This window comes from Canis lupus, chromosome 23, assembly GCF_048164855.1.
Source record: "Canis lupus baileyi chromosome 23, mCanLup2.hap1, whole genome shotgun sequence".
Lineage (NCBI taxonomy): Eukaryota > Metazoa > Chordata > Mammalia > Carnivora > Canidae > Canis > Canis lupus.
Genome location: NC_132860.1, coordinates 28953056 through 28970778, shown reverse-complemented (window position 1 = coordinate 28970778; position 17723 = coordinate 28953056). Strand labels below are relative to the sequence as shown.

The 17723-nt window shown below is 38.9% G+C and overlaps 1 protein-coding gene across 6 annotated transcripts in view; it reads right to left on the bottom strand.

Moving 5' to 3' along the window:
* UVRAG (UV radiation resistance associated) overlaps positions 1-17723 on the bottom strand; it is a 312994-nt gene that overhangs the window by 257167 nt on the left and 38104 nt on the right. For all 6 annotated transcript variants that reach the window (XR_012015697.1, XR_012015696.1, XM_072794671.1 and 3 more), the window contains exon 4: positions 3686-3847. Coding sequence is in view for 4 of the 6 variants with exons in the window: in XM_072794671.1 (XP_072650772.1) it covers positions 3686-3847 (162 nt within the window). In the remaining 2 variants the exon portion in view is untranslated. The remainder of the gene's footprint in view (positions 1-3685; positions 3848-17723) is intronic.

The following is a 17723-nucleotide window of genomic DNA, read 5'->3' as shown; positions in this document are numbered from 1 at the left end:
AATTAAAAGATGGACAGAAGACATGAATAGACATTTCTCCAAAGACATACAAATGGCCAACAGTTACAAGAAAAGATGCTCATCATCACTTACCATCAGGGAAATATAAACAAAAACTACAATGAGATATCACCTCACACTTGTTCAGAATGGCTAAAATCAACAACACAAGAAATAACAGGTGTTGGCAAGGACGTGGAGAAAAAGGAACACTTGTGCACTGTAGGTGGGATGCAAACTAGTGTAGCCACTGTGGAAAACAGTATTGAGTTTCATCAAAAGGTTAAAAATAGAACTACCCTGTGATCTAGCAATTGCACTATCAAATATTTACCCAAATAATACAAAAACACTAATTCAAAAGGATATATGCATCCCTGTGCTTAGAGCAGATTTATTTACAATGATCAAGATATGGAAGCAGCTAAAGTGTCCATTGACTGATAAATATATATATATACACATATGTATCAGCTGTGAAAAAAAAAAAAAAAGAATGAAATCTTGCCACTTGCAATGATAGGGATGGAGCTAGAAAATATAATGCTAAGTGAAATCAATGAGAAAAAGACAAATACCATATGATTTCACTCATTTGGAGAATTTAAGAAATGAAACAAACGAGCAAAGCAGGGGAAAGAAAGAGACAAACCAAGAAACAGACTCTTAGCTATAGAGAAAAAAATTGGTGGTTACCAGAGGAAAGTGGGGGATGGGTGAAATAGGTGATGGGGATTAAGGAGTGCACTTGTCATGATGAACACTGAGTAATTAAAACTAAAACTTAAAAAAAATCACAATAAGATACTACTTCAAATCCGTTGGAATGGCTAAAACCCACCAGAATGGAAAACAATTTGGGAGCTTCTTATAAATTTCAACATGCACTTTCCACTAGACCCAGAAATTCCACTTCTATGTATTTACTCAAAGGAAGTGACAACAAATGTCAACGTAAAGACTTATATTTAAATATTCACAGCAGCATTATTCATTGTGATGGTTACTAGACTTAATATATTTGTCAAACCCACTGAACTGCATACCTTAAAAGGGTGCATTTCACTGTATATACATTACACCTCAACAAACCTGACTTATAAAAAAAAATTCATTCAAAAGTCAGCCCTCCCTGACTCTATCCACGCTTGTCTAAATAACTCTTCCATACACTCATCCAAATTATATTACAAAGCTACAGTAATCAAAACAGGATGGTACTATGCAGGTATTCATCAATCATCAGTTTACCAAGTCTAAGGATCTTGTCTTACCCATCTCTGGATCCTTAACAGTAAGAATAATGCCTGGTAGAAAGTAAATGATCTATCACTGAACCTAAGTAATTCTGGCTATTTTCCTGATACATCTTAGTCTTGCTTTCCTCTGAAAATTTGTAATTCTATTTTATCTGATTTTCTAGTAGCATGTTACTTGTTATACCTATTTCGTAGGTGAGTTTTGACTTTCTATAATGATATTAAGTTTCTAACTGGCTTAAAAAACAAGTTTTCTATTTCTTTTGTTCTCCATTATACCGACATAACCAGCTTTATAAGAAGACACCCGAAAGCTGACTCTCTCAAGTTAGGACAGGTTCAACATAAACACAGGTGAGTATTCCAAGAAGATCACTACCTAAGGAATATGTGGGTTGAAAAGCACGAAGGCCACCTTCTTTGGCTCAAAACTCCCCTACCAGACTATACAGTCAATACAACTCTAACATTAAGAAGCATCATCCTCCATGAAATGTAGGTACTTTCAGAAGAAAGACAAGTGCTCGATACCATCGTCTATCCACAGCCAACTATGGTATGTGGGAAGACAGAGTATACACCTCACTGCAAGGTTCTAACTGGCCAGTAAAAGGCAACAAGTATTTCATACTGAAAGAGAGGAGAAAGGCCCTAAGCCAAAAGTCATTATTTTATAAATTTTCACTGAGACCAGTCCTAGAACAGAGGGAAAAATATAAAAACAAAAAAGATTATAGAGTGGTTAGAATTTAGTTATAGAAAATATCTATTATATGCATTCTTCTGGTCACTATAGGAGGACACAAAATAAAGTATATGGTAAGCAAAATGAGAATAGAGGGATTTTTTAATGTGAAAGAAAAATATGTAGAATTAAATAGTTTCTTTAAAAGAAAGAAAGCAAAAAAAAAAAGCAAAAAAATAAAAATAAAAGAAAGCAAAAAAAAAAAGGCAGAAAGAAAGAAAGAAAGAAAGAAAGAAAGAAAGAAAGAAAGAAAGAAAGGAAGGAAGGAAGGAAGGAAGGAAGGAAGGAAGGAAGGAAGGAAGGAAGGAAGAACCTGAGTGGCTCAGTTGGTTAAGCGTCCAACTGCTGATTTCAGCTCAGGTAATTCCAGGGTCATGAAATTGAGCTTCAGGCTCTGCACTTAAGATTCTCTCTCTCTCTCTCAATCTCTCTCTTTCCCCCCAGGTCCCTCCCACCCCCACCACCATTCACATGAACACATATACTCTAAATAAATAAACAAATGAATGAATGAATGAATGAATGAATGAATAAATAAACAAACCAGAAAGTCTATATTGAGTAAATATTAAGAAACATCAAGGATATTTATAGATATGACTAATATTTCGGAGTTACCATTAACAGTAGTCCCACAGGTATCACAAATAGACAAAGCATCATTCCAAGATTGTTGGGTGGTTACCAAGAACTACATGTTATATATCAGTGTGGTACAGCACAAAGAATGAATTTGTAAGTCAGCCAGGCCTGGATTTAAAACCTAGCTCCAGGGGCGCTGGCTGGCTCAGTCAATTGAGCATCTGTCTTTGGCTCAGATCATGATCAAAGGGTCCTGGGATCAAGCCTGCATTGGGATCCCTGCTCAGCTGAGAACCTGCTTCTCACTCTCCCTCTGCCCCTCCCCTGGCTCATGCTCTTTCTCGCTTTCACTCTCTCTCTCTCTCTCTCTCTCAAATAAATAAAATCTCATTTAGTAAATAAATTAAAAAAAAAAATCCTAACTCTACCTACCAGTGTGATCTGAATTTTCCCATCTGGAAAATAAGGGCACTAATACCAACCTTCACAAGGCTGGTATAAATATTAAGTGTAATAACCTACGTCAGAGGATGGTAAGAAGGTTTCATATCATAAGCAATCCTGATATATTGCTAGCTGCATCCCAGAACACTGTGTCCAAAGGGATTACGGAGCTACTTATCAGCTCAGCTAGAAGAGTCTTATGATCCAATAACTACCTCACTCATAGGGGCTTAGGAGTGCTATACAAGCTAGGGATTTGTCAGCCCTGTACTCAATAAACAGTAGCTCTCCTTCTTCCCAAAATAATCCAACTCTACGGGTCATAAAAGTATGTTCTATATTTGCAACTTCATTTTTAGATTCTATGAGGGAATAACCAATAAAACAGAAGAAGTACAATGAAATGGGAAAGCATATTCTTTCCTGAAAAAAAAAAATCTTCTTAAATTAGAAGCTTAGGGTGCTTCTTCGTAAGTTTCTTCTATTAAAAATTATTTTCTAAACTTGGCAATGACTCAAAGTTTCTACAATTAAATAAATAATCATAAAAGTTCTCTCTCTATAATCGGAAATGTAGAATCTGAAGAATCTACAGAAAGGTTAGATAGGTTAATTTAGAGAAGACAAATACTCAAAACTATAGTCTAAAAATTACCTGCTGACCCAAATATTTCAGCCCATCCAAACAGACTTTCCATTCAATCAAAAGCTGGTAAATGTCCTCCTTTCCACCCCATATCTTCACCACGAAACAAGACACGGATGTATCAAGACGGTCCGGGATTATTCCAAAATCGAGACTCCGCCACGTTGGATTCTGTTGATGGAAAGGAAAGCATGAAGACTCTAATTTGTTTACAGGTATTTCAATTAAGTTATAAATCATTTTGTTTTTGAAAACCAAAAGACCTCAAAAATATATCAAATTGGAAACTTAAATGAACCAAGAAGACACCTAATTAACACAACAGGGGTGATAATGGTACCTCAGAGATAATTGCAAGTTTGGTCCCAGACCACAACAATAAAGCAAGTATCACAGGAAAGCAAGTCAAACGAATCTTTTGGTTTCTCAGTGTATATAAAAGTTATGTTTATACTATATCACAGTCCAGTCTATTATGTGTATAATAACATTATGCCTAAAAATATACAATGTACATACCTTAATTAAAAAGTACTTTATTGCTTAAAAATGTAACCATCAAAAATAATTTTTTTTTAATTTAAAAAAAGGACCCATCATCTGAGTTTTCTGCAAGTCATAATCTCTGCTGGTGGAGGGTCTTGCCTCAGTGTTGATGGCTACTGACTCATCAGGGTGGTGGTTGCTGAAGGATGGGGTAGCTGTGGCAATATCTTAAAATAAGACCACAAAGTTTGCTGCATTGATTGACTCTTCCTTCATGAACAATTTCTCTGGCACACGATGCTGTTTGGTAGCATTTTACCCCCTGTAAAACGTTTTTCAAAAATACAATCAATCCTCTCAAACCTACCACTACTTTATCAACTAAGTTTATGTAATATTCTAAGTCCTTTGTTGTCATTTCAACCATCTTCATAGCAGCTTCACCAACAGTAGATGCCTTCTCAAGAAACCACTTTATTTGCTCAACCATAAGAAGTAACTGCTCATCTACTCAAGTCTGATCATGAAATGCATCAATTCAGTCACATCTTCAGACTCCACTTCTCATGCTAGTTTTCTTGTTATTTCCACCACATCTGCAGTTATTGCCTCCACTCCAGTCCTGAATCCCTCACAATCATCTATTAGGTTTGGAATCAGCTTCTTCCAAACTTCTGTTAATATTATTTTGACCTCTTCCCATGAATCACAAATGGTCTTAATGGTATCTAGAATAGTGAATCCTTTCTGGAAGGTTTTCGATGGACTTTGCCCAGATCCAGCAGAGGAATCACTATCTATAGCAGCTATAGCCTTACAAATTGTATTTCTTAAATAGTAAAAACTAGAAAGTTGAAATGACTCCTTGTTCCATATGGGCTACAGAATGGATGTTGTGTTAGCAGTTACAAAAACAACACTAATTTCCTTGTACATCTCTATCAGAATTCTCAGGTGGCCAGGTGCATTGTCAATGAGAACTAATATCTTGAAAGGGATCTTCTTCTGAGATCTCAACAGTGGGCTTAAAATATTTATGAAATCGGGATCCCTGGGTGGCGCAGTGGTTTGGCGCCTGCCTTTGGCCCAGGGCGCGATCCTGGAGACCCGGGATCGAATCCCACGTTGGGCTCCCGGTGCATGGAGCCTGCTTCTCCCTCTGCCTATGTCTCTGCCTCTCTCTCTGTGTGTGTGTGTGTGACTATCATAAATAAATTTTAAAAAAATTAAAAATATTTATGAAATCATATGGTAAACAGATGTGCTACCATTCAGGCTTTCTTGTTCCCATTTTAAAGCAAAGGCAGAGTACATTTAGCATAACTTTTAAGGACCCCAGGATTTTCAAAATGGTAAATGACATTGGCTTCAGCTTGAAGTCACCAACAGCATTAGCCCCTAACAAGGAAGTCAGCCTGTCCTTTTGAAGCTTTGAAGCCAGGCACTGATTTCTCTAGCTGTGAAAGTCCTAGATGGCACCTTTTTCCAATAAGAAGGCTGTTTCATCTGCACTGAAAATCTATTGTTTAGTGTAGCCACCTTCATTAATTATCTTCACCAGTCTTCTAGATAATTTGCGGCACATTCTACATCAGCCCTCACTGCTTCACCATGCACTTCTATGTTATGGACGTGGCTTCTTTCCTTAAACCTCATGAACCAACCTCTGCTAGCTTCACACTTTTCCTCTGCAGCTTCCTCAGGTCTCCCAGCCTTCATGTAATTGAAGAGAGCTAGGGCCTTGCTCTGGATTATACTTAGATTTAAAGGAATGTTGTAGCTGATCTGATCTTATATCTAGACCTCTCAAACTTTCTCCACATCAGCAATAAGGCTGTTTCACTTGATCACTGGGTGTTCACTGAAGTAGCACTTTCAATTTCCTTCAAGAACTTTTCCTCTAAACTGAGGGGGTATTATGCTGAGTGAAGTCAGTCAGTCGGAAAAGGACATTTATCATATGGTTTCACTCATACAGGGAATATAAGAAATAGTGAAAGGGATTATAAGGGAAAGGACGGGAACTGAGTGGGAAAAATCAGAGAGGGTGACAAAACATGAGAGACTCTTAACTCTGGGAAACACACAAAGGGTTTTGGAAGGGGAGGTGGGCAGGAGGGATGGGATAACTGAGTGACAGACACTGGAAGGGTACTTGATGGGATGAGCACTGGGTGTTATACTATATGTTGGCAAATCCAACTTCAATAAAAAAATGAAAAAAAAGAAAATTCAGATATAAATGTTGAGGATATATTAAAAATTATTATAAAGTTAATTTAGTGCCTCCCCAAGAAAAACCTTTTCCTATACATTCACAACTTGGCTAACAGTTTGGTGCAAGAGGCCTAGCTTTCAGTATATCTTGGCTTTCAATATGCTCTCCTCACTAAGCTTAATCGTTTCTAGCTTGTGATTTAGAAAGGCATGTAACTGTCCCTTTCATTTAAATGCTTAAGAGGCCACTGTAGGGCTATTAGTTGCCCTAATTTCAATATTGTTGTATCTAGGGGAATAGGGAGATGCCTGAGGAGAGGGACAGAGTTGGAGGAATGGTACTGGTGGAGCAGTTAGAACACATAGAACATTTATCAATTAAGTTCACTGTCTTATATGGGTGCAGTGCATGGTGCCCCAGAATAATTGTGATAGCAATATCACAGATCACCAAAGCAAGTATAATCATAATGAAAATTTTGAAATATTGTGAGAATCACTAAAACATGACACAGAGACAGGAAGCATGCAAATGTTTTGGGGGAACATGGTACCAACACACTTGCTCAAAGCCCAGTTTCTATAAACATTCATTTTTTAAAAGCACATTATCTGCAAAGTACAATAAAATGAGGTATACCAGTAAATAGTACCTGCGCACCCAAGCACCATTTGCTGAGTGAACCAACCAACAGGAGAAACATCAGTAAAGAGGCTCGTGCAGGGGTGCCTGCAGGTGACACTCTGCGACATGGAGAATGGAGCCGGGACATGTAAGGGAGAGGTGTTTTGGAACAAGATGTGACAGCTGGCTGAGGGTGAAGGTGAGGCGCCAGGTAAGGGAGGAATCGAGAATGTCTCCTGGGTTTCTGTCTCACACACCCGGGCAGGTAACGGCCACTTTCCGTGCAGGGGGAGGCTGGCAGAGGCTAAGGGATGCAGTGTGGGGGCGGGGTACCCCGGCCAAGAGAACCAAGAGGCCCCACTTGAACTCCAGCCTCCAGATGCCTTTGGGAGGAGTGAGCGCAGACATGGGGGCGGGGAGGGGGGGCAGTCTGGAGCCCAGAGAAGAGGCAGAGGTGGAAGCAGCAGCCACGTCAGGAGCCAGGTCACCCAGGGAGAGTGTGAGGGAAGGGAAAAGAGGGCCAGGACCTACGGGGGTCCCAACGGTCTTAAAACCAACAAAAACCAAACCAGGGGCGTCTGGGTGGCTCAGTGGCTGAGCAGGTATCTTCGGCTCAGGACGTGATCCCGGGATGCGAGATCAAGTCCCACGCTGGGCTCCCTGTGAGGAGCCTGCTTCTCCCTCTGCCTGTGTCCCTGCCTCTCTCTCTGGGCCTCTCATGAATAAATAAATGAATTTTAAAAACAACAACAACAACCCACCAACCAAGGTCACGTTAGTGTGGTGAGCTGGAGAGCCTTTTTAGCCTCTCCGAGTTTGTTTCCTCCTCTGTAAAACGCGATAATAAGCCTTTCCCAGAGGACGATACCCCAAAGCACCAGACACACAAGTCGGGGTTCAGCAGATGACAACAGCCCTTAGGAGGGCTCTGAATTCTCCATCCTGACAAGGCCGGAAAGGGAACAGACTCAGCTCTTCTCCAGCCAAAGCCAGCAGAAACAGATCCCTAAGCCATCTCAGTGAGTCCCCCTCACAGCTCTGTTTTTTTTTTTTTTTTTTTTTTTTTAAATTTTTACTTATTTATGATAGTCACAGAGAGAGAGAGAGAGAGAGAGAGAGAGAGAGGCAGAGACACAGGCAGAGGGAGAAGCAGGCTCCATGCACCGGGAGCCCGACATGGGATTCGATCCCGGGTCTCCAGGATCGCGCCCTGAGCCAAAGGCAGGTGCCAAACCGCTGCGCCACCCAGGGATCCCAGCTCTGCTTGTTCTCCAGGCTCCTCCAGAGAGAGCACTGGCCGGCCCTGACCTACAAGGGAAGTCCATCCTGCACGCAGCTCCTCAGAATGAACACCAGTACTTCTGAATTTCGCTCCTTATTTATTATAGTCATTAAAAGGAGGATATACGATAATACGGCTTCATATGGTATACACTTATTTATTCAACACTTAAGACACAATTATTAAGAACTGAAACATAAACAGTGTCTTCAAAGTATTTCCAACTTGTTAGATTCAAACCCCTAATTACATCATTTCATGAAAAGTTCAGTTATAGAATTATGCACAAGGCTATACAGTAGCACAGAAGGGAAATAATAAACTTTGAGGAATAGGGGAAAGACATCACCACAGAGGCTGTGCAACTTGGCTTTTAAAGGACAAACAGAATTTCCCCAGGTTAAAATAAAGACTTTCAGGTGTAAAGAACACAATAAACAAAGGCTCAACAGCGTGATATAGTGAGTAAGGTGTGGTCAGGGAGCTAAGAAAACTCCTGGAATGCACAACACAAGAGTGGCAGGACACACAGCTCGAGAATAACAAGCAGCTACACTGAAGGATCTTTCAGGGCACCTGGTTGGCTTAGTCAGTCTACCAGATTCTTGGTTTCAGGGTTGTTGAGTGTGAGCCCCATGTTGGGTAGAAAATTACTTAAAAAACCATTAAGTAACTTGTCAACATCATGCATTTGGTTATTTCTGGAGCAGGAAGTCAAAGTCTACATATCTGACTTAAAAGACATGATAACAACGAAAAATAAAACAAAAAGATAGTGATAACATTAGGTAACTTTTGTGTATGAGGTAGGCCACGCTGCTGGGGATCATTTAGTATAAAGCAATTGAGTTTTATGTCCTAGGCAGCCCCTGAAAGATGACTCTAGAAGAAGATGTGATGTTCCTCATGATAAGCTCCAGTCAATGAGAAAAAGGTAAATAATGTCCCCTAAATAGGAAGGGAGGGGAGGGGGACCAAAAAAAATGTGATACAGATATAAAAAATTCAAATGATAACATTTCCTCTAACTGGAATTCAACAGACCACCAACTCCACTATCCTTGAATAGTCAAAAACAAGAAGCATGGAAACAAAGCTACTTAAACTAACAAGTCAGATCAAATATATCCTATAAACTTAAAAAAAGTGTCAAGTCCCTGCATAGAATGTTTATTCCTAATTGGCATTAGTTGGCATAATTTTCCAGAACATGCACTTTATTTAAAAGCAGTAATAGTAATAACAAGTTTGAAGAAGGATATAGAGCAACTAAAACCCTCACACTGCTGCTAGGGAAGTTATCAGTATAACCATTTTGAAAAACTATTGGCAGTATCCACTAAAGATGAAAATAACCTATGACCCAGCACTTGATTCCACTCCTAAGTATATATCTAACAGCAATGAAATTCATACACATGTTCACCAAAGGACATGTCATTAGAGTTCATAAACTACTACGTGCAACAATATGGATGAATCTCACATATGTAACACTAGGCAAAAGAGAACATGCTGTATGTGTGTGTGTGTGTGTAGAAATACATGTTCAAAAATAAGCAAAACTAACAGATGGTGCTCAAAGTCAAGTCAGTGGTTCTCCTTTGGAGAAGGTAGTGACTAGAGGGAAAACACAAAAGGTGCTGATAACGTTCAACTTCTTGATCTGGGCTATTATATGTGCCCTTTACTGCAATGCATGCTCTATCTCAATAAAAAGGTAATGAAACTATATTTGTTAAAGACCCAATAGCAGAAAAAATACAGCATCTTAGAAGGAGGGGGCTGCAGCAATAAATCAAATAAAGGTATCTTTTCATGCTGTAATTTTAGGCCTTAAAGTCTAAAAAGCAGACACTGAAGGACCTTCCTAGCTTTCAAATTATACCACCTGAAATGGTAGCCATTTACTCTCCTATGTGTACGACCATCTCTCAACAAAAGTACGTGTGCTCTAGATCATGACATAACAAAATTTCAAATGCTCATTCTCAAAGTGATAAAGCACCAGAAAAAGCATGAAATGACCACCCTTTTCCAAAGTGAAAAAAAAGAAGGAATTGGTGAATATATTGCATCGGGGAGAGGGAGGACTTGGGAAGCAGGTGCTGCATTAAATATTTGTAAATAACTTCATTCTCGAATAAATCCAAAGCCTTTGAAAGTGAGGGTAGTGTTGTGAAGTTACTTCATATGATCGAAGAGATGACCTGGGTCTCCTTTCTAAGTCAATACAACGTTAGTACAGCACAGCTATTGTCAGTTGTCTCATTACAATGACCTTCCTTTATACTTTCATGAAATAGCTGCCAGACAGTACGCATTAACTCCTGAGCTGGTACATTCAGACACTGCCAGAGAGTCTCCAAACATTCAAAGATTTTAGTGCCCAACCATGTTACTGTAAAGACCCAGATGATTTCTATTTTATTTAACCTAGACATGTCAGCCCATTTTCTACATGGAACAAATTCTTCAAGCACTAAGACAATCTAGGGACCCACACCATGTTCACTAAAAGTACAGCAACAGAATATTAGGGTATTTGTGGCTTTGAAAAGTTCACTACCTCCTCACTACCCACAAGAGAATCTAAACTCAATATTTAGCCAGGACAACTTCTCCGTAACACTGCTCAATGGCAGCTTATTTATTAAAGAAACACACTTGCACAAAGAAATTTCAAAACATTCACAAACGATCACTGTTCTTATCACCCAGTAACAAATGTATGGTCCAGAAACACAACTTGGGAATTCATAACAATTTGTCAAAACATACAAGATAACTCTTGGGAATTGCCTGCTGATTTTATAAGCAGTAGTTACTCCTCAGCCCAATAAAATCTCTTCCACTAATTCATCTCTACTCATCCTTTACATATCAACTTAGAAATTACTTTCCTGGGATGCCTGGATGGCTCAGAGGTTTAGCGCCTGCCTTCAGCTCAGGGCGTGATCCTGGGATCCCGGGATCTCCCGCACTGGGCTCCCTGCATGGAGCCTGCTTCTCCCTCTGCCTGTGTCTCTGCCCCCCACCCTGAATAAATAAATAAATAAATCTTAAAATAAATAAATAAATAAATAAATAAATAAATAAATAAATAAATAAATAAAAATAAAAACCACTCAGACAGTCAAAACTCCAACCAAAGTTAATGATTCTGATAATTATGTCCCATGCTTTCCCTAAAAATATATGTTCTAGACCTCGCTTATTCAATTATAAGGCCCATCATTGACCTCTCCTAGACCTCTAGCAGACATTTAATCAGCTGAAGGAAGGAAGTTTAAGGAAGTATAATATAAGAGAGGCAGCAAAATGCTGTAAAAGAGCGGAACTATCCAACATCGGTTTTACCAGTCGCTACTAGCTGGGGCTTAGAGTAAGTTGTTCAGTCTGTCCAAACCTCAGTTTCCCTAACTATCAAACAGGCATATATATTACCTTGTAGCACTGTTATTAAGATAAGAAACAATGTACATCATGCATCCAACATACTACTAGAATTACATGGGTAGTTTATAATTGAACCTCTTATTTATTAAAAAACACACATGAACAAATTTCAACACACACCCAAACTACTACTCCTCTTACCCTACCATGAGGTTTTTAATTTTGTAATAAAGGTTTAAAAACTCCCGTTTTGTAAAAGTATCTAATGATCAAGTTTATAATTGTTAAAATGGGTGCATGTGGGTTTGTACATAATTTGTATTTCTGGGAATATATAAAATCAATTTTAGAGAATTTAGTTACTTCCATTCTTACTACTTCAATCATTTTAGTTATTAATCAATGATCCTTCGGAATCCCTGGGTGGCTCCGCAGTTTGGCACCTGCCTTCAGCCCAGGGTGTGATCCTAGAGTCCTGGGATCAGGTCTCACATCGGGCTCCCTGCATGGAGCCTGCTTCTCCCTCTGCCTGCGTCCCTGCCTCTCTCTCTCTCTCTCTCTCTCTCTCATGAATAAATAAAATCTTTAAAAAAAAAATCAATGATCTTTCAATCTAATCTCTTCCTGAACAACAAAAATCCCAAAGTGAACAGATGGTTTAGAAAATATGGCTAGCTAAAGCCAGAGACCTTTAAAGTTGAATTGTACACTAACAACTAATTGTTCTATGCTAAGTATATCTGAGAGGAAACTTGACTCTGATTTGTAAGTTGGGAGACACATCTCCACTATCTAGCTCATCAAAGGTGGATTATCAGTTACTAAATGCAGTAGACATTTATTGGACTCCTCTGAGTGAAGTACCATACTAGAGACCTAAGAAAATAGAAATATAACTGCGTTCAGTGACTTTGTCTACCAGATACCCCTAATTTTGTGTGACATGTAACTGTATCCCTGCCCGAATCTCTCCTGATAGCCAGCCCTTGGCTATCAGCTCCCATATCTCCAGAACATTTCCATCGTTCCCTGATCCTCAATCCCTCTGCCCCTGTTGTCATACTTGCCTAGCAAGGTGTTCAACCCACCCTACCCCAGCCATACTAGCTTCTTAGCCAGTTCTTAAAGACCACAGTTACACACCTGCCTTTGTACATCCTGTTTCTTGGCCTGCAATAGTCTTCCCCCACATAAGCTTGTTCCCTCACTTTTTTCGGGTGTCTTCAAATGATTTTGTCTATGTGACATTTCATCTATGTCACTATCACAGAAAACCAGCAGTCACCCCTGCCAGATACTTCTTTATTCTTCTTTATATTACTCCATTATTCTTATTACCACCTAATATAGTCCAATTTGTCATTAACTCTAACATGCTCTTTCCTTCACATTGTAAGATGAATTTTAATTTAGAAATGTTAGGATCAAAAAAATAAAAAGAAAAAAAAAAGAAACGTTAGGATCAATAAGGTTCTACTGTTTTTGACCACCAGGGAGCAATCACCAGGTGTCACTGTCTCTACATGCACAATAGTAAAAACAACTGTTCTTAAACTCTTAAGTTAGGCACACTGAAGTTAGGCACACTGCTGTCAGCACTATATGTGCTGAGTTTAATTGTCATTTAAAATATCTCCCTGTCTCTGAAACTAATAATACATTATATGTTAATTAATTCAAGATAAATTAAAAAATAAAATATCTCTCTGGGTTTAAATTGAAACAAACAAAAACCTGTATATACTATCTACCAAAATTTTAAATTCAAAAGATTAAAAAAGCGGCAAGTGATTGCAACAATGTAGAATAACCCAGAACTCTAATAGACTACTGGTAAGAGTGTAAATGAAACAATAATTTGAGAAAACTATTTGACAATATATAAAAGTGGATCATATGCATATTCCCTGCAGGTCCACTCCTAGATATGTATCCCAACAGAAATGTATACATATGTTCAACCAACAGGTACATACAAGAATGTGGCACTAACCATATTAGCTCAGAACTAGAAATCACTCAAGTGCCCAGCAGAAAAATTGATAAATTCTGGTACATTCACACAATGCAATATTATAAACAAACTACAAATATACCCACAATATGAATGACTCTTACAATATATAGTTGAGACTCTCAATATAAAGTACAAGTCACAAACCAAAGAGTGCATACTGGATTTCATTTCTGTAACACTTAAAAGTAGGTAAAATTAATTAATGATGTTCAGTCAGGATAGTAGTAGTAACCGAAGGGGCTTCCTGGGGCACTAAAAATATTCTATTTCTTGACCTGGATGCTGGTTATACCAGTATTCAATTTCAGAAAATTCATCAAGTTTATACTTAAGATCTGTAAACTCTTTTTTATGTGTGTTAAACTTCAATAAAAAGTATTAAGTTTTTGTGTGGGCAAAAAGGCTTACACATAAAGAAACAAAACATGAATCTGATATGAGAGAAGCAAATATTTGTCAATGAAGAAAAAATCTCATCTATCGTTTTCTATAAGACTTAATGAAATTCACACAGATTGAGGAAGCATATTTTTATTTTATTACTGAGATACATACAAAAGACTCCCATCACAGGTCAAGTATACTATACCTAAGGGAAGGAAATATTGCTAAATACCTTGAAATGGGTAAAAGAAATTTCAAAGTAACAAGAGGCTAAAAAAGATCAAATCACAACTCACTCAGAACTATTACCAAGGCCCTGTGTTTCAGTTGAATTAGAAAGGTTTACTTTTCTTAGTGAACATAAAATAATGGTGAATCTTAGAACTGACAACTTGGCTTAGGCTATTTTCTTTTCTTACTTATTTGACAAATATAAACCACACACAATGACTATGGAGGTTATAAAGATGAAGCATACAGGTCCCTGCCTTTATAAGGTTTACACATATATTAAAGAAGCTAAGATAACCATATGAACAGTATTACACTGTTTTAGAATGGTACAAGTGGTGTAAGTACAAAGTTGTTTGGGTTGTTTTTTGGGTTTTGTTTTTTTTTTTAAGATTTTATTTATTTATTCATGACAGACACAGAGAGAGAGAGAGGCAGAGACACAGGCCGAGGGAGAAGCAGGCTCCATCCATGCAGAGAGCCCGACGTGGGACTCGATCCTGGGTCCCCAGGATCACACCCCAGGCTGACGGCGGCACTGGGCCACCGGAGCTGCCAGTTGTTTGGTTTTTTAACGATTTTTTTTTTTTTTTTTTTTTTTGAGAGAGAGAGAGTGCAAGCAGGAACAGAGAGAATCTCAAGCAGATTCCACACTGACCATGGAACATGACAAAGAGGTCAAACTTACAACCTGAACCAAAATCAGGAGCCAGTCCCTTAACCCACTGAGCCACCGAGCCACCCCCAAAGTTATGTTTTTTCAAAGCACAGAAAAAGGGAAATCTCTTCTGCTGATGTTACAGATTATAAGAAAGCTCTTCAGAAAAGTCCAGAACTGTGCTGTTCAATACAATATCTATTAGCCACTTGTGGCTTTTTTTTTTTTAAGATGTTATTTATTTATTCATGAGAGACATAGAGAGAGGCAGAGACACAGGCAGAGGGAGAAGCAAGCTCCCTATGGGGAGCCAATACGGAACTCGATCCCAGGACCCTGGGATCATGCTCTGAGCCAAAGGCAGACGCTCAACCACTGAGCCACTGAGGCATCCCCACTTGTGGCTATTTAAATTAAAATTAAGTAAAATTAAAACATTAGTTCCCCGGTATTACTTAACCACATTACAAACGCTCAGTAGCCATATGTGGCCAGTGGCAAATGTACTGGGCAGAGCATAGAACACTGGCAGCACTGCAGCACCAATCTGAGGTGCTCAAGAGTTAGAAAGATGCATGGAATAGGTACGTAAGGACAGTTTAATCTTTGGGCGAAAACATTCTTTTTAACCTGTGTCCATTTTCCATGTTTCCTTTGACATCACAATGGCAAAACCAGCCACTCTGGTCTGGGACCAAGCTAAAAATACAAACACAGGGAAAACAGTTGAAGCCTTAAAGTTATAAGAGTAAAAGAAGAATACTCACAAGCTCACCAGAGTCTAACTTAGTTCACCAGAGTGAAAATATACCCAAAGCTTCAGCTAGAAATAAATGAAGCATTACTTTGCCTAATTTTTAATAGCTAACTGAGGATTAGGCATTCAGGATATAACTTAGAAGCCAGTCAATAAACATATTTATGGAGGAATCCATTCATTAAGAAACATGAGCATCTTCTACCTGCCAAGCACTAAATGGGTAACCAGGAGGAATGAGAGCATTTAAATCACTGACTCTATTCACCAAATATCATAATGGCTTAAGAATCACCAACTCCTAAACAGGGAAAAACACCAACAAATTTTGCTCATCTGTGGTTCTTCAGAACAGCAAGCGGGTGACAACAATGTGCCATCTCCAGCATATTCTTTGAGGTTGTTAACTCCTGTGGTGTTCAATGCCCATCAATCTGAACCAGTCACAATGATTTAGCAAAAAACAAAGAAGGAAGAGTCCTTTCCAAGAGAAAAGAAGAAATGAATTGCAGTTTATCAAACCTGTACTAAGCTATAAGAAAGAAAAGACAATCCTTGCCGGAAATATCATAACCTCAAAGAATATCCTTAAAAGGTAACATCAACAAATCAACATTTATCCAACAGCTCCCAAGAAGTACACTGGGAGCTAGAGGCACATAAAGATATTCAAGTGGTCTCCTGACCTCCAAAAGCTTTCAGCTACTTTGAGAGAGGAAATGTTCATGAACAATCACAATGGATGCAAATACTGCAAGTGGAATCCCCAGGAAATAACTGTAGGACAAACTGCCAGCTAAAAGGACCTTAGAAGTCTTTTGCCCAAATCTCTCCCTTGTCTGAAATCCATTCTACAATATTTTTATAAAACATTTATTTATTCAACCTAAGTACACCAGACATAAAGATATCACAACCTCATAAACATTTCAGAAGCAATGGAAGATAGGAACTGAAAAGAGCTGAAGAATTAAGAGATGAGCATCTTCAAAGAGATGCTGTTTAGAAATATGAACTTGACAGTCAAGTGAATAGCAAATAAATACAATACAATAATGTAGAACAATACACTGAAGTAGCACGATTAGCAAAGGGTCCACTATGACACAAAGCCAGATGAAAAAGTAACAGGATTTTCTAAAACCATTCCCAGCTAGAGCTTTGACTATCCAAAAGGGGGCAGAGGGCTGCCCCGGGTGGATCAGCGGTTTAACACCACCGTCAGCCCAGGGCGTGATCCTGGAGACACGGGATCAAGTCCCATGTCGGGCTCCCTGCTTCTCCCTCGGCCTGTGTCTCTGCCCCTCTCTCTCTCTCTCTCTCTCTCATGAATAAATAAATAAAATCTTTTTAAAAAGGGGGGGGCATAATAAATCAAGGTAAAATTCTATTCTACCTGCCCCTTCAACCACCCACTCCTCCCCAGCTCTCCCTGGTCTGTAGGACACTTCTATTTTCACCTGAGCCAGGAGAGGAAGAGAAACAAATACTGACTCATTAGCCACTGTGTGTCAGGCATTGTGCTAGTCATTTCATATGCCATTTAATATATGCAGAATAAATAAGAGCTGTTCTGGTTGATTAGAGATCCTCGGAGATGGGCTCAAGAAAACTGCCTGGCATAGGATCCAAATTTATTATGCTATTTTAGAGGCATTTGGAAGGCAGCTTAATAAAGAAGGAAAGGGTAGCAGAGACCTGAAGACAGGTCTGGACTTGGGATCTGGTCCTACAGTTATCTGACTGCCAAAGTTGTTGGGCCTCTCTGAATATCAGTTTCTTAAGGTCTACCTCATCTCCTCACAGGCTGTTCTAAGGATCAAAATGGAACATATATATAAAAGGATTCTATAAACATAACACATCACTGATATCCATTTACTAAGCATCTATACTATTCTAGACTCTAGACAAGGTCCCTGTTCTCATGGAACTCATTTCTACTAGGTAAGAGACAGATATCAACACAAATGAGTGAACAACAGTTTCTA